Source organism: Ailuropoda melanoleuca, chromosome 15 (genome assembly GCF_002007445.2).
Source record: "Ailuropoda melanoleuca isolate Jingjing chromosome 15, ASM200744v2, whole genome shotgun sequence".
NCBI classification, from domain to species: Eukaryota; Metazoa; Chordata; class Mammalia; order Carnivora; family Ursidae; genus Ailuropoda; species Ailuropoda melanoleuca.
In genome coordinates this window covers 72,539,789-72,562,501 of record NC_048232.1, presented here as the reverse complement: position 1 = coordinate 72,562,501, position 22,713 = coordinate 72,539,789, and the positions used below count along the sequence as shown (strand labels likewise).

Sequence of the window (22,713 nt, the reverse complement as noted above, 5' to 3'; positions counted from 1 at the left end):
GGAATTTGCTGGAAGACATCATTCTCCTGCACCCCCGCTGCATCTGTTCTGGGTAGAGGCAGACTCACCATGAAGTGGTCGCAGGAAGGTTCTGGGGGAGCCGAGGGGGTGCTCTCGTACAAGGGGTTTGGTATATTCTCAGGCTGCTGCTTGCCAAGAGCCGCGACATCGATATCCTCCTCCGACTGCTCGGAAAGACAAGCACAGGCTGACAGCCAGGACGTCCCCAGGGCAGGAGTGGCTCATTCAAGTTGGCAGGTAAAGCCAGCCATGCCCCACTTCCACCTCCGGGAGCCTTTTCTTCCTGACCTTTACCGAGCGAGATCTGCTTTACATTAACCACGTGCGCCCCTCTTAAGTGTTGGGCTCAGTGACTTCATATGTCCCTCCTAGCGTGACCGCCACCCAAATCCACACAGAGGGTGTTTCCATCCCCTTCCCTTTCTGCAGGAAGTGTCCTCACGTCCATGCCCATGGGGCCCAACCCCACCCAGCGTAACCGCTCCTCTGACCCCCTTCACCCTGGAGGGGCTTTGCCTGTCCTTGAACTTAATATGAAAGGACTCCTACAGCATGCACACCATCCGTAAAGATGCTGGAGCTTATGAATAGGCAGGTGCTCTGCTAGGAGGGAATGGCCTACTGCGGGGGGAGGCATGTCTGGGGGAGGCAGCTGGAGGAGAGGCCGGGCGGGGGCAGAAAGCACAGAAGGGAGGGTGTTCAGCTGCTGTGCTGTGGCCACACCTGGTCCCCAGGGGTCCCCCCTGCTCCGCTGAGACCCGCTGACCTACATGTGGGCTCAACAGTTCAAATCGGGAAGCTTTGAGGCTGGCTGCAGAGGGAGGCCCGACCGTGCAGGTCCCTGACCCTGTCCTCCACCCCCAGAGTCCGTCAGCCTTGAAGGCCCCACCAATCAGAGTAGGCGCTTGTCTCCTGAATCCTCCAAGGTGAGCGAGCTTCTGGGCCCCCGACTCCTGGGTGAGCTCTGTGAAGCAGCCAGTCGGGGGCTGGGCTCCAGAGGGGATCTCCCCCACCACCATGTTCCCATGTCTCTCTTACCTCAAAGTGCTGGAAGCCAGCTGCTCTTCGGCTTAGCCGAAAGTAGGAATATGCAGCCAAAGTGGCGGCTCCAAAGACCAGGACGGTGGCAAAGAATATCCCTGTCCCCATGCCGGTGTGGGCTGAAGCCTGCACACAGAAAGGGGAGGGGTGATGCTTAAACCAGGTGCCTTGCCAAGAGAGGACTGCTTTCTGGAGCCCACCCCACTCTTGCTGGCCTGAGGCATCTTGTGCCGTTTGGGATAAAAATAAGGATAAGATAGTTAACATGTGTTTAGCCCTTCCTACTGCCAGGGTCTGTGTAGGCCCCTTCCATGACATAATCCAGTTAAACCTGTCATAGCCCCAAGAGATAGGGACAAGTATTACTGTTTCCATTTTTATATGGGGCGACTGAGGCCCAGAGAGGGTAAGTGCTTTGCCTAATATCACACAGCCAGTGAGGAGTAGAGGTAGGTGGGCTCTGAAGCCGGCCTGGCTTTAGAGTTGGTGCACTTAACCACTACGCAGTGGAACTTCCCAGAAGTCAGCTGGGCTCACGCCTCCCTTACACTTTTAGAAAGCAGAATACTAACAACAGCAACCAACCTAGCCTCATGTAACCCGCACTGTGTGCCAAGGACTGTCCTAATTATTTTATGTTTGTCACCTCATTATCCTCGCAAGAATCCAGGGGGTAGGCGTCATTTTTGCAGATGAGAAAAATGGGGCTCAGAGACTTGTCCAAGGTTGTATAATGAATGAAATGGAGGGGACAAACCAGAGCTCAGAATTTCTTACTTCCCTTCCAGTGGCTTCTCTATTGGCCCATTCACTCAACAAATACCAACGGTGACAGGTGTTGTGTTGCTAATGCAGGGGTGGGATGAACCAGGGCCTCCCATCTCTGAGGCCAGTTGCTGATGATGTGGGAGGATCCTCCCGTCTCCAGAGGAAAGGAGACAGGGCTTCTAGCTATAGTTTGCCTCTTGGCAAGTGGACATTGGACACCCCCCGCCCCACCACCAGGAGCCCTGGATACTCACCAGTGGGGCGGGGGGTGCTTTTAAAGGCCTGGAAATGACATGAATGATCCCATTGGAGGCAAAGATGTCCCACTGCAGAATGGCTCTTCCATCGACAAACCTGGTCTCCTGGGGAAACAAGAGGGGGGTTGGTGGAGATCTGTGGCCATCTGCCTCTTTTCCCCACATGGGCAACCCCTCCATGGAAGGAAGTTACTCAGTTTCTCCCAGGTCCTACAGTCCGGATGTCAGGCCTATTGTTACCAATATGCAGCACAGGACTTCGCTCGCGTCTAGACGGCACAGAACACATTAGTTGCCCTTGGGCTACAAAGCAGATCTAAGAGCTGCAGGGAACCCAAGGGGCCAGTCTGTCCCACCAACTTGTCTACCAGATGAGAGTTCGGAAGGAAAATGGCTTGTCCAAGATCACCCTGGTAGCAAATGGCCAACCCTAAGCCTCTGGACGTCAGGTCCACTGCTCTGAACATCACACTGAGCTGTTAGGAAGTGGATTTTTAAGTGATCTCATCCCCTGCTAATCAAAGCGTGATCTATTGTTTTGTGGTCTTGGGCATCACCTGAGAGTCCATTTGAAATGCGGAACCCGACGCCCCCACACTCCACCTGCTGAATCATGATCTGCATTTCAGCCGATCTCCAGCTAACTCAAGTGCATGTTGAAACTTGAGAAACACTGGTCTAAACCACTAATCTTTAATAAAAGGAATCACTGATCAGGAAAATGTTAAGGAATTACTCATCTGGCACTTGCTACTGTCTACGCACTATTCTCACATGCCACAGGCATGGAGTCACCGAATCCTCCCAAGTGCCAGTGATTCTGACATCGTGGTTGTCATGGGCGCCACTGCCACCACCAAGATCATCATTGCCACCACCATCATCACCGTCCCTGTCATCACCAATGGCATCACCGCCACCATCACCATGAAACAGAGGCGGAGAGTCAGAAAGCTTCAAAAATGGTTTCATGTGGGCGCCTGGGTGGCTCAGTCAGTTAAGCATCTGCCTTCGTCTCAGGTCATGATCCCAGGGTCCTGGGATCGAGTCCCCACATTGGGCTCCCTGCTTAGTGGGGCCCTCTACCCCTCCCCCCTGCTCAGGATCTCTCTCTCACTCTCTCTCACGTTCTCTCTCTCTCTCAAATAAATAAATCTTCAAAAAAATAAAAATAAAAATGGTTTCATAAGAAGTTCTTCATTCATCATGACCAGTTTCCGGCGCTGGCGGCCACCAGTGGTTTAGTCCCTGGGGGCAGGGGCTGCCCCGCAGCACGGTGAGGCACGGCACGCGGCTGATGCCATCCCCCGACTGTGGGCTTAGCGTTTACTTTCACATTATGATAGCTGCCATCTACGAAGCACCTACTGTACGCTACGAGCTTTGCACGTATTCCCTCCGGTTCTGCCAGTAAATGCGGAAGCGTTTTTCGTACCGGTTGTCGCCGGTCCTGGCTGGAGGTGATGAGCAGCTGGCTTCCCAGCGTAGTTCGCAGGACGGTACCGTTGACAAGGTCATTGTAGAAAAAGACGCGGACGCTGGCGAGGTGGTGCTCAATGTCCCGCCCGGACAGCGTCTGAGAGGGAAGGAGGGTAGGAATGGTCTGTAGAAGCCAGGCAATTTTATTTTTGATGATAAGGATGACACAGAAAAAACAATCACTTCTCGTGGCGTCGGAAGCCACCTTCGTGAAGGGCGGGTCCTGAGTGGCACCGGGGACAGAGCTCCGGCTCCTCTCAGCCCCCGGGTGGCCTTGCCGCCCCTCCGCGTGCCCGCACGTGAAGGCCAGTGTGCTGGGCCGACTGCACCCGGGCTCTGCTTCTTCACCCGTCCTGTTTCCTGCCCTTTGCCACCCCACTCTGACTGCTTCGACTCTTGGGGCTCAGCCGCGGGACCTGCTGGACGGGTGGCCTCTTAGCCAGTGACCAAGCGGGGGCTTGTTCCTAATGGCCGCCTGCTGCCAGCACCGTAAGAACATGCCGGGGCCGGTGTGCGGGAGGACGGGAGCCTCCGCCGGCTGGAGGCCAGGCCATCGCAGGCCCGTGAGCGAGCCCGGCCAGGACCACAGCGGCCCGCTGACCTGAGGTGTGTGAGCTGAGAACCTGTGCAGCCACTGAGTTTTGGGTGACTTGTGGTGACAGATAAGGGGTCCTGTCGAAGCACGAGTCTGAAGCATAGACCGCAGGCCCCCGCCTCACCTCGTTCTCCCCCAGCCCGCTGTTGTGCGGCACGAAGAGCGTATTGCGGATGGACAGGTCCGTCAGGTGGTTCAGAAAGGCCCGGCCTCTGGCTGAGCTGTTGGAATAGGCAAGCACTTCCTGGGGAGAGGAAACAGTGATCAGCTCTGGTGTGCAAGGGCTGGGTGGTGGAGGGGGTCACGGGACACCACCCATCCGGGAATGTTCCTGATGTTGGCCCCACCTCCCGCTGCCACTCATTTGCTGTCTTCTGACTGCCTCTTGGCAGAATTTTAGAAGCACTTTTTCTTTCCTCAATGAACCCTATGCTCCTACGTCACAGCCACATCACAGAATCAAGACCATTCTTAACATGGCCTCCTGTGCGGTCCTTTGAAATCTAAGTCAAATTTGAGTCTCCTCTTGTTGAAACCTTGCCATGGCCTGCACTTCACTCAGAGGAAAACCAAAGGCCTTACAAGGGATGGCCCATGAGGCCCAAACCATCTGGACGCCCTTTGCTCTGCTGCCCCTGGGCTCAGCTGGCCTCTCTCTCCCTCACTCGGCTCCAGCCACACTGGCTTCCTTGCCGTTCTTCAAACTTGTGTGGCCACTCTCGCCTTTCATTCTTGGCCTCTTCCTTCTGCCTGGAACGTTCTTGCCCCAAATCTGCATGGCTAACTCCCTTGCCTCTGTTCACTCTTTCCTCAGGTGTCCTCTTCTCACCAAGGCCATCCCTTATCACTCTGCAAATTGGGAACCCTGCGGTGGTACCCCTTCCCCTCCCTACTCCACCCTTCCCCTCCTTTCCCCCCATAGTATATACAGTCACCTCCTAGCATTCACTATAATATTTATTCTGCTTATTATTTTGTGTGTCTATTTTGTTCACTGATATATCTCAAGCACATAGTAGGTGCTCAATGAATACTTGCTGAAACAGTTTAAGAACCCTCACTACCCAGTTCAACTTTGTCATTGTGCGGACAGGGCTGCTGAAGCCCAGAGAAGTTAATCTGCTGAGGGGCACACAGCCAGTGGGTTTTGTTCTGACACCGTTTTTTTCTGAAATTCTGTGACAAGCCAAGCTCCCGCATGGCAGAAACACTGGTTTGAGTGTTTGTCTTTAGTGTGTTTACGGTAACCCTGAATTTCAGAATAGTTAGATGGATACTTTTAGTCTGTGGATAAAGATTCACCATTTTGGAGGCCTTGGCTTATTCTGCCCTGATCCTGTAAGCCCTATACTTATGTCCAGTCCCCTCCCTTGGCTGTGCCCTTGACCTTGGTAAGCCTCAGTTTCTTTATCTGCAAAATGGGGATAATAGCCGAAGTGACCTCATAAGGTCGCATGAGAATTTATTCCTAGTAACAAGTGTTTATTGAGCGCCTATTATATGCCTGCCACAAGGCAGAGAAAATCCTTTCCCTGAGGGAGCCTACATTCCATGGACTGAGTCATAAGTGCTCTGAAAGAGTTCATGCGTTCACAGTGCAAAGTAAATGCTCAAGAAATGTTATTCTTGATCTAATCATTATTAGCTCAGTGCTTTGATCGGTCAGCACCAAGTCCTTCTCCAACTGGAGCTTTCTCTTCATGAAGCATAACTTGTGGAGTACTGAAGTGACCGTAAGGGCAGTGCTAAGTGCAGGTTGACTGCACGTCGATAACTGGGCTCACTGTCTGCTCACCAGGCGGCCCAGCTAACTGTGCCCCACCCAGTCTGCGAAGACCAAAGAGTGTCTCCTTGCTGCAGATCAGCCTTGCAAGCTGCTCTAGATGGAAAAAGAGACGCTAATACTTGCTAGCCCCAGTGTGGCCGTTTCCGGATGCGGGCCACGGGTCTGAGCGCTTTACCAGTACCAACACATTTCATGATCACAGTGATGCTAGGAGCCCGGAACTAGCATCCTCTCCATTTCACCGGGGAAACTGAGGCCCAGAGAGGGAAGTAACTTGTCAAACGTGGTGGGACAAGTGGTAAAGCCAAGCTTCAAATTCAGGCGGTGTGGTCTGTTGCCCACGCTCTTAACTGTGACTGTGAGCCTGGGGCTTCTTTCAAGGACTCGCCTCTGGAATAATGGCTTTGAGGCAAGCGCTCCTTCCCTGAGGCCAAACCAAGCCGACGGGGTACAGGGTACATACTGTGAGGAAGTTCGTCAGTGAGGGGACGGACATCAGGACCTGCAACAGATTGCCGCTGCACGAGAAGCCGTCTCCCACGTAGCCCGCCTTGCAGGTGCAGTTCACATCTGGAAGACAGGGGCACACCGGGCCCCGCTCCGGTGAGGGAAGGCCTGGGCTGCTCCAGCTCACCCTTGGAGCTTGGCTGGCCAGGCTGAGGGTTGTTCAGCAGCTGCGTGGCCTGGGATGTGGAGCGTGGCTGGGGTGGTTACCTTTAATCCGATAGCAGAAGACATCCCACATTTCACTCTTGTTGTTTCTTTGTCCGTAGTCTATTATCCCAACAACGCCGGAGCCACAGTTCTGGGAGGCGTAGGCAGTGGGGTAGGCTACCCGTCCACTCTCCAGCCAGCCTGCTGAACAGAGGTGGTACTTGGCCTGTAGGGACATGGACATGGCCATGGATCAGCTACAATTTCATATTTGGTGTGGGCTCCTTTAGTTCATGTCTGATTCTCCCACCAGACTGTAAACCCCGTGGAGTCAGGGTTATGGCTCATTTTGCCTACTGTGCCCCTGTGCCTGGAACATAGTGGCTGTTGATTAAATTTTTCTTGATTGATTCACTGAACAGATGAAAGTGGTACCCTTTGTTTCTTGTAGGTGCTCAAGTCCTTCACACTCATTTCTCTTCTGTCTGTTCTTGAATTAAATTTACTCTCAGCCATCGACACCTGGGTGCAAATTCTTCTGCTTATGCATTGATAGAACTCTAATGGATCATCACCATCTTTATCACCATCATCATCATCACAATGATCATCGCTATCATCGCCATCACTGTCCTCACCATCATCATCACCATCATCACCATGATCACCATGATTCACTGTCATCACCATCACCATCATTATCACCATGATCATCACTGTCATCACCATCACCATCATTATCACCATGATCATCACTGTCATCATCATTATCACCATCATCACCATGATCATCACTGTCATCAGCATCACCATAATCATCACCATGATCATCACCATCACTGTCATCACCGTCACCATCATGATCATCACTGTCATCATCATTATCACCACCATCACCATGATCATCACTGTCATCACCATCACCATCATTATCACCATGATCATCACTGTCATCATCACCATCATCACCATGATCATCACTGTCATCATCATCACCATCATTATCACCATGATCATCACTGTCATCACCATCACCATCATTATCACCATGATCATCACTGTCATCACTGTCACCATCATTATCACCATGATCATCACTGTCATCACCATCACCATGGTCATCACCGTCATCATCACTATCATCACCATCACTGTCATCGTCATCACCATCATTATCACCATCATTATTATCACCATCACCATCATCGTCACCATCATCATCGCCATCATCCTCATCATTGTAATACTTATTGAGAGCTTACTGTGGGCCAGGTTCTGTTGTAAGGGCTTTCCCTGTGTCAGCACTTTTAATCCTCACACAACCCTATAAGATATAAACTTAAAAAAAAATCCCTATCATATAATCGACAAAACTGAGGCAAAGAGGAGTTAAGTAACTTGCTCAAAGTCACACAGCCAGCAAGTAGTTAAGCTGAGATTCAAACCTGAGCAGTCTCTTCCAGAGCTCTTATGTGAAAAACTGAGCATACCAGTCCCTGTGCCCTATTACCTTTAGTCCTATAGAAACATGCCAAGTAGGACAGAGGTTCCCATGGCTTGATGAAGGCCACAAAATTGGCAAGCAGGAGAGCAAAAACTCAGACCCTCCAATATGCCAGCTCCTGGCCTCCGAGGTTTTGTTCCCTGGTAAAGAAATGCCAGGTCTGAAGGAAGGGCAGAGGCTGGATGGTGAGGGAGGCTGGAGGAGCGGCCTTAGAATCATACCGTGTAGGGAGTCTCCTCCTCTATGCCCACTGAGCAATCACCAGCCAGTAACTCCAAGGTGCTGGCCTTTCCAAACAGGCAGGCCTTCTGGTTGCCCGGACCGGGAGAGTAGCCTTCGCTAGAGCTCGTCTCCTACCTGGTTGCAGCTGAGAGCTGGGGCAATCCCCATTTGTGACCTTCACAGCCCCTCCAGACATCTCAGAGAAACTTGGCTGTTTTTTGGGTTCAGGGAGATCCTAGGCCTATGGTGGTGGACCTCTTTCTGTGACACATGCCCTCCCAGTCTCTGCTTCTGCCTCAGCAGTCGAATGTCATGGTAGAGAGCAGACTTTTGGAGTAAGGGCTACAGTTGGATACTGGATCTGCCACCTCTTGTCTGGGTGACATTGGGCACACTGCTTAACCTTTCAGAGCCTTAGTTGCCCTGTCTGTAAAATGGGAATAGTGACACCTACTTCTGGTGACGTTGTAAGGATGGACAGGGTTGTCAACAAAGCACGTGCACGGTGCCTGACACACAGTCCATGTCCGATGGATGTGATGAATTTCTACCACTGCTCCAGGAGCACCCTGCCTTCCCCTCCAAGAAGGCCACAGCCCATGCCTCCCTTGCGTTAAGAAGACCCTGCCTGCATGGTGCCGACTAACTGGGGACCACCTTCTGGGCGTAGGAGAGCTGGTTGTAGGTTGCCATGCTTGCAGCCTCGTTGGCACAGGCCTCTCTGGCTTTGTCAAAGGTCAGCTTGTACTGGCCCAGCGGGGAGCGGAGGTGGAACACTCCGAGGGTCGTATCTAGAAGGGAAGAGAAGAGGAATTGTCCAGGTCAGCCCGCTTGGTTGGCAGGGCTCCCAGGAAAGGACTGGCTGAGCAGTTATCACCATCCCGGGTGCCTCGGAGAGCCACTTGCCTTTGAGGTCTGTCGAAGCACATCATTTAAAATACTGATTTCTTTTCGCATTATTAAAAAGAGCACTTGTTATTGTAGAACTTTGGGCAATCCATCAAAGTAAGAAAAGAAATAAAAATCACCTATAATCTTACTCCCTGGAAAGAATCATTACTCCAGGGCTAATGTTTTGGTGTACTTCCCCTAAAGAATTTTTACTTCCTTTTTTGGTAACTTTTTATTTTGCTATAATTTCACACTCTTCTAGTCTTTTTACCTCTTCCTTTACATGTCACATACCTTACAACTGTGGCAGCATACTGCATATAGAGTTTTTAGAAATCTTTTTTTTTTTTTAAGATTTTATTTATTTATTTGACAGAGATAGAGACAGCCAGCGAGAGAGGGAACACAAGCAGGGGGAGTGGGAGAGGAAGAAGCAGGCTCACAGCGGAGTAGCCTGATGTGGGGCTCAATCCCATAACACTGGGATCATGCCCTGAGCTGAAGGCAGGCGCCTAACTGCTGTGCCACCCAGGCGCCCCTAGAAATCTTTTTTTTTTTAAACTTAACATTAAATCATGATTATTCTCCCATATTATAAATTTTCTCTGGCAACAGGACTTCCCCCTCACTACTTATAATTGAATAATTTTTGTGAACTTTACAGCTATGGAAAAATACTTTAAAAAGAGTTTTTTCCAAGGACTCTCTGTTTTCTGATCACCACTATGCCCTTAAAAAAGTTTTCTAGCCATTTCTCCCCTAAGATACTGAAAGATTTATCACTTTTTCCTGGCCAAAATCTTTTTTAGCCAGACAACTGAATGCGGAGACCAGAAATAGTTCAAGAACCAAGTCATATTTTTCCATTGTCAAGTTCATTACCAAATGCCACTAAAAGGTCACTTTCTACACCAAAAAAAGAGCTAAGTTCAAGATCTTTCTTTAACCATCGTCCAGTGGAACATTCCACAGGTTGTATGATCCTGTCAGCTCTATATGAAATGCAAACACTTACCAGCATAACAGTTTGGGGAAGGATGGATAGATGTTTTTCCTTGTCTTCTTGATAAGGCAACACGATTCTTAATAGTGCATGTGAGTGGATGTGTAACAGTACATTTGATCATCCTTTACTGTTAGGTGTGTGTTATTATCATCTTTTATGATGCGAAGTAATGCTGTTTATCTTCATTCCCTTCTTAGGTTGTGTGTCTATTGGATGGGTTCCTTGAAATGGAGCTACCAAGTGTCAGAGTGAATTATTTTAAGGCTCTCAGCACACATTGTCAAATTGGTTGCCACAAAGGCTGCACGGTTTGCCCTCCTCTCAACTGGAAAGGTAGACAGTTCCTCCTGAGTGTGGGATGGCTCTGTAACTGGGCCCACAGGGAACACTGCGGTCTTATCCCAATGCCATCCTGTCTCACTAAGGGTAACCACGCAGCTTCAACAGAAGGTGGGTCCGATATGAGGCCCAGTCACTTAGTAACACTACCAACACTTTCTTGGCGTTCATGAGACAGCAGAAGAGAAAAGCCCCTCAGCAAAGAAGTACCAAATAGATTTCCACCTGTGAGTCAACTGTGGGAACAGGCAGGGCCGGCTGAGTGGACCGTGCCTTAAAGAAAAAAGCCAAGCACTTTCTTGACTTCACACTCTCTGAGGCAAATGACGTCCCTGGTCCCAGCAGCTCATTTCGGCCCCCATCCTAAATAGCACCTGCCTATAGAATCCCTCTGCTGGGTAGCCCCACCTTGAACATAGAATGTCCCAACCAACCTTTCAAACATTGCGCCATATTCCCTCCCATCTGCTTTAACCCAACCACCACTGGCATTGCTCTCTTGAGATGGAAAGCTTATGTGATTTACTTTTCCTCTCCCTCTGTGCCCATAGGGGTGCCCTGGGCTCACCCTTCTTCCTAGTGGAGACCCTGTCACCTTGAGGTCATTGCCTTGACATCTTTTGAGTCTCCACTGGAGTCCCAGGCCTCTATTTAGCTTCTCTAACGATTCCCTCTCTCATCTTACCTAAAGACTTTCCCCATCTCTGACTCTTCTTTAAAAAAATTTTTTTATGGTGGTAAATATACATAATATACAATTCACTTTTTTGACCATCTGAAGGGTGCAATTCAGTGGTATTAAGTAGATTTGCAATGTTATGCAACCATCACCACTATCCATTTCCAGAATATTTCCATCATTCCAAACAGAACGTGGTCCCCATCAAATTGTGCCTCTCCATCCTCCTCCCCGCAGCCCCTGATAACCTCTGTTCTACTTTCTGTCTCTATGAATTTGCCTGTTATAGATCCCTTGTATATGTCCACAATATTTGTCCTGTGGTGTCTGGTTTATTTCATGTGGCCTGTTTTCAAGTTTCATTCATGTTACAGCACATGCCAGAGTTTCCTTGCATTTTCAGAACCAGATAATATCCCACCGCATGGATAGGCTACAGTGTGTTTATCCATTCATTTGTCGATGGACACTAGGGTTGTTTCCACCTGCTGGTGGAATGTGGACTACACATATCTTTTCGAGTCCCTGCTTTCAGTTGTTTTCTATTCATCCTCTCATTTCAGCTGAACCATTAGCATGAGAAAAACTGCTGTCTTCTGTTTTGTGACTTGCCTTTCCTTGTCTTAGCAATTAAAAAAAAATTCTTCAGCCACACTGGAAATCCCCTTGCAAGGAGACAATGTCAGATATCCTGTGTATCTTCCTTGCTTACACTGCTTCTATCTCATCCCCAAAAGGGATTTGAGGTGTCTTAGGATTTGGTCCATGTTATGGACCGTATGTTTGTGTCCCCCCAGATTCATAGGTTGAAATGTTAACTCCCAATGTGCTGGTATTAGGAGGTGGGGCCATTGGGAGGTAATTTAGGTCCTGAGGGGAAAGCCCTCTTGCATGGGGTTAGTGTGTGTGTGTGTGTGTGTGTGTGTGTGTGTGTGTGTGTGTATTTTTTTAAAGTAATCTCTACACCTACCATGGGGCTCAAACTCACAACCCCGAGATCAAGAGTCACATACTCCACCGACCGCGCCCGCCACACAGCCCAGATCAGTGCCCTGATAAAAGGGACCCAGAGAGCTTCCTCACTCCTTCTGCTGTGTGAGGACACAAGAAGACAGCAGTCTGAGCCTGGAAGAGAGCCCTCCCTAGAACCTGACCATGCCAGCACTCTGACCTTGGGATTCCAGACTCCAGGACGGTGAGAAACACATTTCTATGGTTTTTAAGCCACCCAGTTGATGGAAGCAGTCAGAACGGATGAAGATGGTACATAACAGGTGTTAACCCGATAGTTATTATTGAGATATGTAAAAACTGCCTCACTAGGATTGCCATATCTGTAACACAACCCCATCCCAGTCAGAGGCAGCCAATAAATCCTGATCAGCCACAACACGTGATGCGCTGAGTGGCTCTCTGAACCACGGCAGTCCCCCCCCTGCCCTGGCTCAGAATTACGTTTCGGGGTCCGTTATGGATTTCCTCCGTGAGGTTTCAGGATGTCCTGTCTCCTGCACCTCTGCACTTCCCATTCGGCTTTCTACGTTGTTGTGTGTTGTGATTCCTAGTTTTGTTACACCTGGGGGTTTATTTTAAGCCGTTCAGATCAGCCTTGGAAGAGAATGCCGTCCATGCCAATCAACGTGTGTTAGCAACACTCCTGCTAAGAAGTTGCATCTACACGGGGCAGGTGCTTGCTCTCTGTTATTTAAACCCCAAACTATGCCCCTTAGATTCAATGCCAATCAATGGTTGCTAAACAACTTGGGGAAAGCATGTAGCAGGAACATTCACGATGGATGACCTTTGCGCTCCCTCCTGGCTCTAAGGCTCCGGGGCCAGATGCGAGTGATTCCACTCCTCTGCTGTTGAAGCCTGCTACCTCCTGGGCACTGGGTCCTGGCCAATGCACGTGCCGTTTGGCCTGGCTTTTAATTCTGTTCCCCTTTGCTTTTGCACAAGTCCCTCCCCCAAGCCTAAAGGCCCAGGTGCTTTGGGGCAGCCCCAGCCGCACTGACCCTGGAAGTGGAGGTCGGCACACTCGGCATTGGCGTGGCACTGTCCATTGTCCTGCAAACAGCGGTCGACGGGCAGCTGCTCCGGCTCACAGTCCAACCCGTCTCCCACATAGTGACTTTTACATTCACACTTGTGCTTGCCCTGTGGGGAGAGCAGAGAAGATGAGAAGCCCCTTTTCTAGGGACCCCTATGTGCTCTGTGGGCCCCCATCCAGCACAGGAGATGCTCAGAAGCACCAGGAAAATGCCTCGCCTGTAAATAGTGGCAATTAAGTCACTGCCATGTCTCATGTTTGCGCAGGCTCATGACGAAATGTCATCTCAGCTCAAATGGCACTTCCTTGGAGACAGCGTCCCTGACCAGTTAAACAAAGCAGTTTTCCCCGTCCCTTTCTATCACACTGGCCCAATTCATGTTCTTCCCGACTCTTGGTGCTTTTTGAAAGTATCTCGTGCCCCTGTTTCTGCACGGAGCATTGCCCCCTCCCCCCATACGTGTTTCATTGCTACATCCCTGGCCCTGACAACAGCACACAGCAGGTGCCTGGTGACCAATTGCCGAATCAATGAATGATCTCACTCAATCCCCACAACCGTTCTGTGAGGGCTGCATTATTATTAGGCTCACCTGGCAAATGAGGAAGCGGAGACTTGGAGAAATGAACTAGCCAGCCGCAGGCCACGGAATGTAAGTGCGGGAGCTAAGACTCAGAGAGTGACTCTAAGTTCACACTTACGACCGTAATGGACATTATCTCCCACCATCTTCTCTTCCCAACAGATAAACCGGACACCAGGGCACTGGTCCCATTCTAAAAAGACTCGAGTGGGTGCCCAAACCTGCACTCCGCCCCCCCCTTCTTGCTGACATTTTTAAATAACCTTTTTACTTTGGATAATTCTAGATTTTGAGAAGAGTTGTCAAGATAGCAGAAAGAGTTGCCATATACGCTTCGCCAGATTCCCCTATGTTACCTAATCATAGTACCTTTATCAAAACTAAGAAATTAACGGTGACACATTACTAGTAACTAAACAACAGACTTTATGTGGATTTCACCAGTCTTCCCCCTCATGTCCTTTTTCTGCTTAGGATGCCACTTCACATTTCATCTGCAGACTTAACGAGACGTAGAGCCCGGTGGGAAGGAAGCTGAGGAGAAGGCCGAACGGTAAGCAGAGTGAAGCGAGGCTCAGCAAGGCAGGGAAGTGCTCCCAAGTTCCCCAGGGGGAGGAGAGACTCACCGGGCCGGTCATCTTGCAGGTGGCGTGCTCATGACACCCACCGTTGAGGCCATCAGCGCAGGGGTCTATCTCTGTGCAGCTGCGGCCGTCCCCCTTGTAGCCCTTCAGACAGCTGCAGGACACCTTCGTGCCCTTCTGGGAACACTTGGCCACCTTCGCACAGCCCCCGTTGTTCTGTTTGCAGAAATCCACAACTGCACGAGCAGAGGGGAGAGGGCTCATTGAACCACTGTCTGTGGAATGTGGGCTTCAGGTGGGGGTACGGGTCACCCTGGAATCAGTGGTGTCGGGAAGGAAATGGGCCCCAGCATGTTGGAGTTGTCTCTCCCCATTTCCTAGAGCCCCTGTGCTGGCTTTTGTGAACACTAGAATCCCGTGGCTGATATCCTCTGAGACCAGGCCTGATGACTTCTGTGCACCTCTGACCCCCTTTGTCACATACCTCTAGGTTCCACTTTGGTAGTAGTTCTCTGAATGAGTTTGGGTTTTTAATGTTAGGACAGGTGCGTGTGCGTGTGTGCGTGCGTGTAGAGTTAGTGTATTCTTGAGCACTTCATGAGATGGGCATCGTTACCCCCACTCTACAGATGAACAAACTGAAACCCAGAGTTTAACTGACCTGACAAAGGCAAAATGGCGATCATGTGGTGGCGCTGGGATTTACACCCAGCTTGTTTTGACCCCCAGAGCCCATGCTTTCCCCACTGTGTTGTGCTACCCCTTAGGACCTTTGTTTTCAAGATCTCCTGAATTTCAACCACTACTAGATTAGTTCTAGCCTCTGGAGCAGCTGGAAAGCCACCTGATTTCTCCTGCCTGGCTTTTGCCTGGAGTCATGGCAGCCGCTTGAGACTCAGAGAATAAACACGAGGACAAAAGCCCTCATCCTAAGGATCGTAGTGTGGAAAGACAGGACCTGGGTCTCTGCTGTCCTTGTTGATCAGTGACCTACTTCCGGACTGTCTTGTAGCAGATTACAAAACAGCAGGTATAGCAGATCTCATTTCTGTAAAGAAACTATGTATATTTGTTTGCACATTTATTCATGAAAGAAGTTAGAAAGAACACGTGGCATAGGCTGGTAGGTTTCTCCCAATATCTTTTGTTTCCTTTTTTCTACAGTAAGAGATTTTTAGCTGGGCTCATGATTGCCTAAATGAAGACTACATTTCCCAGACTCCTTCCAACTAGGTATGACAGATGATGAGACTCTAGCCGATGCCATGGAGACAGACAAAATTTTTTAACTACTTCTAGGTGCATCCTTAAAGGGAAGGAGGTTTGCCTCCTTCCTCGCCTTCCCCATCCTGCTGCCTGGGATGTGCTGGATGACCATCTCAGGCCGTAAGTGAGGGATGGCAGAGCAACAAGACAGAAGGAGTCTGGGCTCCCAGATGTCCATTCAGGGCTACATTAGCTTTGGATGCCTCCATTCAAACTACTATATGAGATAAAAATAAACATCTAAGCATTTGCCTTGTTTATGCCACTGTCCCTTTGGGTCTCTGCGTGGCTGAACCTATGTTTTAACTACTAAATACAGACATGGCGATGGTCAAAGTGATTCTCACCAACTGATGAGAGTAACTGTTGTTTTCTTAGTACTGTAATGTATTTTCTGAAAAATTTTTTTGAAGTGAGGCTGGATTACCTGTAGAGTTACAAAAACACTATATAATAAAGTGCATCACTTTGAGTGTGCAAAGCGATTTCAGAACAATGACCTGGGAGGTGGGCGGGTCAAGCATGAGCAAACCCACTACAGAAACTGAATCACAGAGAAGCTAGGTATTGGGAAAATGGCCCAGGCAGGAGTGGAAGGGTCAGGAGGAAGTCCAGGCACTCTGACCAAGTCCTGCTCTGCTCCTGCCCTGCCCTATTTTACACACGCGCCGACAGGACCTACCAGTGCACGTGATTCCGTCCCCTTCATAATTCAGGTTGCACTCACACGTGTTGTTCTCCTTACAGGTGGCGTGAGCGGAACAAGAAGGCGTGCACACGGGGGCCAAGGCTGCAAACAAAGAGGTCACCGTTCACGCTCTCCCTGTGGTGTGAGGACTCGGGACGCACCGAGACGCCCTATCTGGCCTGTCCCCGTGTTTCAGAAGTGTCCCCTTCCAGCAGGAGGATAGGGTGATTTGCTAAGGTTCCTCCCAGCCTGGAGAGTCAGAGATTCCAGAATTACCCCGTAATATTAACACATTAACCTGGAATGTTATTCAGATTAAACTATAGTATGTCATCTTTATGGGAACCTGTTAAAACCTTATCCCTCAACAAGGATACGTTGGGCAGATTAGCTCTTTGGCCCTGCGGGCATGGGGTCCCAGAAGGAGATGGTTGAATTGGAGGAGAAATTCCATGGGCTTCGGAGGGCACTGCTCAGCTTGGGAGAAGTCTGGAGCTCTGGTGAGTGAATGGGGCGGCCATGTCAACAGGCAGCTTGGAGCCATGGGGTGGTCAGGGGAGGAGGGGAAGTGTGGGAACTGAAGCTCAGGGGTTCTGGAATCTCAGGTTGCTTAAGCCCACAGGAAGAACTTAGTCATTCCCTCCTGCCCCCAGTGGTTCGCAGTGGAAAATTCAACCTTCACATCTCGGACCTTCCACCAGACCTCAGGGTTCAGGGTGTACGGGACACCTCAGAAATCTGGCTGCTCAGGAACGATCTAGATTGTGATGATAAGGATCATGACTGACAATGGCAATGGCAGCTCTTGTTAGGGCCGCACATACTAGGCTCTTCACAACCACCATCTCTGACCCTCACAGCTTCTCCCCTGCAAAGGGTGCAACAGGCTCTTCCTTTTGCAGATGAGTGCCCCGGGGCCTGGACTGGGCAGGTTCCCTCGGGCCATTTGTCTAGTAACTAGCAGAACCAGGGGTCAGATCCCGGACTCCAGAGAACTGTGCATTTGCTATGAAACCACTCCGCCTCTGTGTCGGCACATGTCTGGGCCCGGGACCACGATCCCAAGGGACCCCTCCTGCCCAACCCAAGGGACCCTTGTCTGCCTGAGCTGGGTCCTTCCGTGATGGCACAGGACGGCATGCTGGTTTCATGGGTTTGAGTGAAATCTTTTCATCCAGTTTTCCTTCAAGTCCGCAAACCGCCTGAGGCCTGGGGCCACCTATCCAAATCGTCTTTTCCTTGTGGAAAAGGAAACGCCTGCGTTGTTGGTATTTTCAGGCGCCGCACAGCCCCCAGCCTCAGGTGGATGCCCTGGGAGGCTACACTGCGGCAGGTGCTGCGGGCAGCTGACCGCCCCCGGGACGGACCTGTCTGAGTGTTGCAGAAACGGCCTGTCCACCCCGTTTCGCAGAAGCACTGCCCAGAGCCCGTGATGCCGTCATCACACTGTCCATGGGCTGAGCAGCCACAGGCTGTAAAGCAAATAGGAGGGTGATCAGAAATCAGTGATCAGGGATTGAAATCCAATCAGCCAGCTCACTGTCCACCTGTTGGCTGTGCTGTCAGTGCAGGAGGACCATGCTTATGTCACAGTTTCATTCATTCATTCAAACGTTTCAAAAATAACATAGTCAGTGGCTATCATGGGGTGGACATGACTAGGCAATGAGCTTACAGTGAAAAACATAAAACATAAGGTTCCTGCTCTCATGGGGCTTACAGTCTAGGAGTAACTGGCTTTTGAACGTGTAATTATTAACACGGTGAGTGTTATAAACACAGAAGTAGAGGGCGTCATAGGGTATGTAACAGAATAGAAGGGGGAGAGAACCTTATCTGGGATCTCCTAACAGAGAAATCTATTTAACAGTGAAATCTTCAAGATACATACCAATTCTTTCTCTTCTTGCCACCTTGAGCACTATACCCCTGGCCCAAGGCACCACCGGCTCTCACCTAGATTGTTGCATTCAGCTCCCCAAAGGTGGCCCTGCTTCTGCTCTTGTTCTCCTATAGTATATTCTCCTTGGGGCAGCTCAAGCAATCCTTTCCAGTCTGCTGAACACACTCCCCCATTCACAATCCTCCACTGGCCGCCCATTACACTTAGAATAGATGAAGAGCTGTCTCTGGCCAAGAAGCTCTTATGTTACCTGGCCCCTGGTGGCCTTCAGATTTCATTTCCTTCCTCTTTTCCTCTTCTTTGCCCACTCTGCTCAGCCACCAGTGCATGCCACGCCCACTTCTGCCTCAGGACCTTTGCACTTGCTCATTTCTCTTCTAGGAAAACCATTCCTCTAGTCTGGACTGCTCGGTAGAGAAACCCTTGCTACATATGGCTATGTAAATTTAAACTAATTAAAATAAAAAAAATCAGTTCCTTAGTCACACATTTTGAGTGCTCAATAGCTACAGGTAGCTAATGGTTCCCATTCCTGATGGTAGAGTTACAGAACATTTCCAGCAATGACTGAAAATTTGTTTGTGCAGAGCTGCCATTGGAGATCCCCATGCCTGTCCTCACCTCAAATACTCCCTGTGGGAGATGTCTTCTAAAACAGTGCCTCCCTTCCTTCCCCATCCCCTTCACCTACTTCTTTTTCTTTATAACTACCTTTGTTTCTGAGCATATATTCCTTGAGAGTTGGGATTTGGCCCCTCCCAACACCACTGTATCCCTACAACTTAGAACTATTCCTGGCTTTTGAGCAAGTCACTTAGCCCCTTTGTGTCTCAGTTTCCACATCTGGTAAGTAGGGATAATAACGGTACTCCCGCAAAGGGCAGTTGTGAGGATTAAATGATAAAACACACCTGCCTGGCACATAGTAGGTGCTCCGTAAACATTAGCGTAAACATGAGCTGTCAAGATTGATAAGGACTCTAAATGCATGTTGGTTGAATGACTGAATGAGTGTTCAGCCACAGCTTGTCTTGATGGCTGCAGGGGGATGTGAATTTCACTTCTAGGGATGGGCTCTCTCAGTGGATGGCAACTGGCAAACATTCAGGGAGGGAAAAATCATGTAAAGGCAGGCAGATGGGAGGTGGGGGGGACAGGAGAGAGAGGAAGAGGGATGCTTCTGGGTCAGGCAGGGGATATGGACGAGGACAGGGAGCACACAGCTGAATGACAAGCTAAAGCAGGGGGAGTAGGAAACACGTACACTGACAGTCAGGCCCGAATCTCCCCGGCAGGCACAGCTCGCACGCCGTCCCGTTGAAGCCCATGTGGCATCTACACTCGCCTATGCCCAAGTACTGATCGAGGCAGAAACCATGGTTATTACAGGGGGTATCCGCTCCTCCAGGGCAGGCTGGAAGAGATGAGACAACAATGACTCAACAGTCTCCCAAGACCCAGAGCAGCTCAGCCTCTTTGTAATGTGCTAATGATTGGCCCTCAGCTGTGGGGCTCATCTCCATCAACCCAAAGAGACCGTGGCTCTGGGGACACACCCACAGAGTGTCACCAGATGCTTAGGGCAAGCCAGTGGCCTCTGGAGCATGCACTTAAATGTATCTGATAGGATTCTACCGTGGCAGAGCAATATGCTGAACCATGCATTGTATTTGGGGGCTAGGAGGCCTGGATTTGAGTAGATCTGGCCTGAATTTCTTTGAGCTTCAGTTTTCTTAGCTCTGGATGATGATGATGGTGATGACGAGGACCTAGACTGCATTGTGACTGAGGATCAAATACATTACTGTAGGGCGCCTGGGTGTCTCCGTCGGTTAAGCGTCGGCCTTCGGCTCAGGTCATGATCCCAGGGTCCCGGAATCAAGCCCTGCGTCAGGCTCCCTGCTCAGCGGGGAGTCTGCTTCTCCCTTTCCCTTTTCCCCTCCCCCCTGCTCATGTGCGCATGCTCTCTCTCTAATAAAATCTTTAAAAAAATGTTACCGTAACTGAGAGCACTTTGAAAACAGAAAGCACTGAGCAAATGTAAGGGATGGCACTGATTTTTGTGCACACGTAAGTGATAGAGTGTGGATACTGGCTGAGTGTGTGTGCTCCCAGCCCAGAAATTTCTTGACTGGACCACAATGAAGGGAGTACACATGGTGGTTAAAACCATGGTTTCTGGGGACGCTCTGTGGGACCTTGGGCTTGCTGCTTATCCTTTCTCTGCTTCAATGTTCTCATCTGTAAAATGGGGATAATGATGGAATCTACTTCTTAGAGGTTGTTGCCAGGTTTAAATGTGTTGTTATATATGGGAAGAAGCACTCAATAAATGTGCTCAATTAAAACAATGTGCGGCCGATGGGAAGTGCCATGGCATTTGTTATGATTGGCCAGACGTTCTATCTATACACAAAGACTTCCGGATGGGCCTAAATGTCCTTTGGCAAGGAGCCCTTTCCTACGGAGGTAAGAGAGGGAGGTGATGTCATATGGTCCATGGACGGGGGGGGGGGGGGGGGGGGCTTCAGGAAACAATGGCCCCCACACCTATTAGCATAGCCCCCTGCCAAGGTAGAATCCTATGCATTTAAACTCATGTGCTCATCAGCATCCTGGACTAGCATCAGAAATGAAATACGATGTTTCTAGCACCATGGGAAATGTCTGACGCTATCATGTAGAGCAAAAAAGCACAACACGATGACAATCAACACACAGGAGAATCTCAGCTCTGGAAAAAACAAAATATGACACAAGGTAAAAGTAGAAGGAAAGCTACGCTGCTCTTCAGAACGATGGCTTGCGGATCTCAGAGGAGTTACTAGGAGCAACGCACTCCGACGCCCCCTCCCCCACCCCGTACGGCGTCTGTACTTTCAAATACTGCGCAGTGATCGCACAATCCTTTCAGAATCGCGAGGTGGTAAGAGGCGCCCTCACCCTGACAGTCTCGCCCGAAGTAGCCCTTGCAGCACTTGGGGAGCCGTAACACCATGGTGCACTGCTCCCGGCAGCCTTCCAGGTACCCGCTGAAAGCCGAGTAGTATCGACACTTCTCCTTCACGCCCTAAAGGAAGAAAGCGCACTAACCCTCCGCCTTCCACCGCCCGGACTTGGGCTCTTTGGCTCTAGTCCGCCCCCAGTGGAGGATCCTGGGTACTGCCCAAACTGCAAAAGGGGACTCCAAGGCCCAGAGCCCTTTACAAGGAATGCTTTTCTTAGGGGTGTAGCTAGGCAGATGGATGGGGCAGGGGGCAGAGCTAGAGCTCACAGAAAGATTTCTCCGCAGTCTTAAAAGGAAGGACTTGCTGACTCTGAGTGTTTTTGCAAAGGGTGCGGTTTTTTGGGAATGGAGTGGGGGAGAGAGAGCTTTCCATTGAGAGGGGGTGGGGTTCTGTGGCAAGGCCCCCAAATCATCAGCAGGGAAGGTTTGGCAGGCGTGTTTTTGTTAGAGTTTTTACTAGCAGGGTAGAGGGAAATTGGCTAAGGGATAAGTAAAAAAAGCAATATTTAATGAGTGTTTACTATGTGCCAGGCTCTGTACCCACATTTTAAAATGTACTTTTCCTAATAACCACACAGAATGATTATTAGCTCCGTTTTATGGAGGAAAAACCATGTAGATTATGTAATTTGCCAAAGATTACCCACTGGAATTGGATCGAAGAGCCGTGGACTCCACATTTCATTGACTTAACCATTACTTTTACGTTGCTTTCTGGGCCCTAATTCTAGCTTTGCTCCTTACTAGCTCTGTGGTCTTGGCCTAATTGCTTACCCTCTCTGAGATACATTTTTTTTTCATAAGTGGAGGAAATAATAGCTTCCTATGAGAGTTTTAATGGGGGTAATGTGTAATAAAGAAAGGGCCCAGCACACAGCCAGGGACAGGGATAGCGGCCAACAAAATGCAGCTATTATTTATATAATTATCATTATCTCTGAAGTCTCTTTTAAGTCTACAATCCCATGATTTTTCTAGACAGTTCCTAGAAGGTGGGTACTGGGTTGACAGTTTGCCTGGGCTCAAGGAGGCTAGGGATGCCTGGTTGTTAAAAGAATGATGCAAATTGCAGTCATACAACAGATCTGCAGAGGCCCACCCGTGCACACACACTCACACCTACCAGAACACGGGTCTGAAAACGGAACAAACATTGTGCTCCAAACGTTATCATTGCATTCATAATTACCTTTGATTTACTCCACTTCGGGCAGCTGGGGGTATTGGCGCAGCTCCAACAATCTCCCTAGTATGCAAGAAAAGAAATGCTTAAAAATCAAGAATATCAGGCAACCCAAGGACATGCCCCTGGTTAATGCCTTGGTGAGTTGACAAAGAACTTAATCTTGACGAAGATTCTGGCTCTGATCAAGAACACAAAAGCAAGCA

At 49.8% G+C, this 22,713-nt stretch overlaps 1 protein-coding gene across 1 annotated transcript in view; it reads right to left on the bottom strand.

The window, feature by feature from the left end:
- Positions 1-22,713, bottom strand: part of STAB2 (stabilin 2) — a 132,800-nt gene that overhangs the window by 2,811 nt on the left and 107,276 nt on the right. The window contains exons 47-61 of the mRNA XM_034643676.1: positions 22,514-22,570; positions 21,261-21,387; positions 19,582-19,731; positions 17,782-17,886; positions 16,409-16,516; positions 14,503-14,696; positions 13,258-13,399; positions 8,985-9,118; positions 6,662-6,827; positions 6,411-6,517; positions 4,286-4,405; positions 3,523-3,663; positions 2,085-2,192; positions 1,060-1,188; positions 10-185 (exon numbers count right to left, since the gene is read on the bottom strand). Coding sequence (XP_034499567.1) covers positions 10-185; positions 1,060-1,188; positions 2,085-2,192; positions 3,523-3,663; positions 4,286-4,405; positions 6,411-6,517; positions 6,662-6,827; positions 8,985-9,118; positions 13,258-13,399; positions 14,503-14,696; positions 16,409-16,516; positions 17,782-17,886; positions 19,582-19,731; positions 21,261-21,387; positions 22,514-22,570 — 1,964 coding nt within the window. The remainder of the gene's footprint in view (positions 1-9; positions 186-1,059; positions 1,189-2,084; positions 2,193-3,522; positions 3,664-4,285; positions 4,406-6,410; positions 6,518-6,661; positions 6,828-8,984; positions 9,119-13,257; positions 13,400-14,502; positions 14,697-16,408; positions 16,517-17,781; positions 17,887-19,581; positions 19,732-21,260; positions 21,388-22,513; positions 22,571-22,713) is intronic.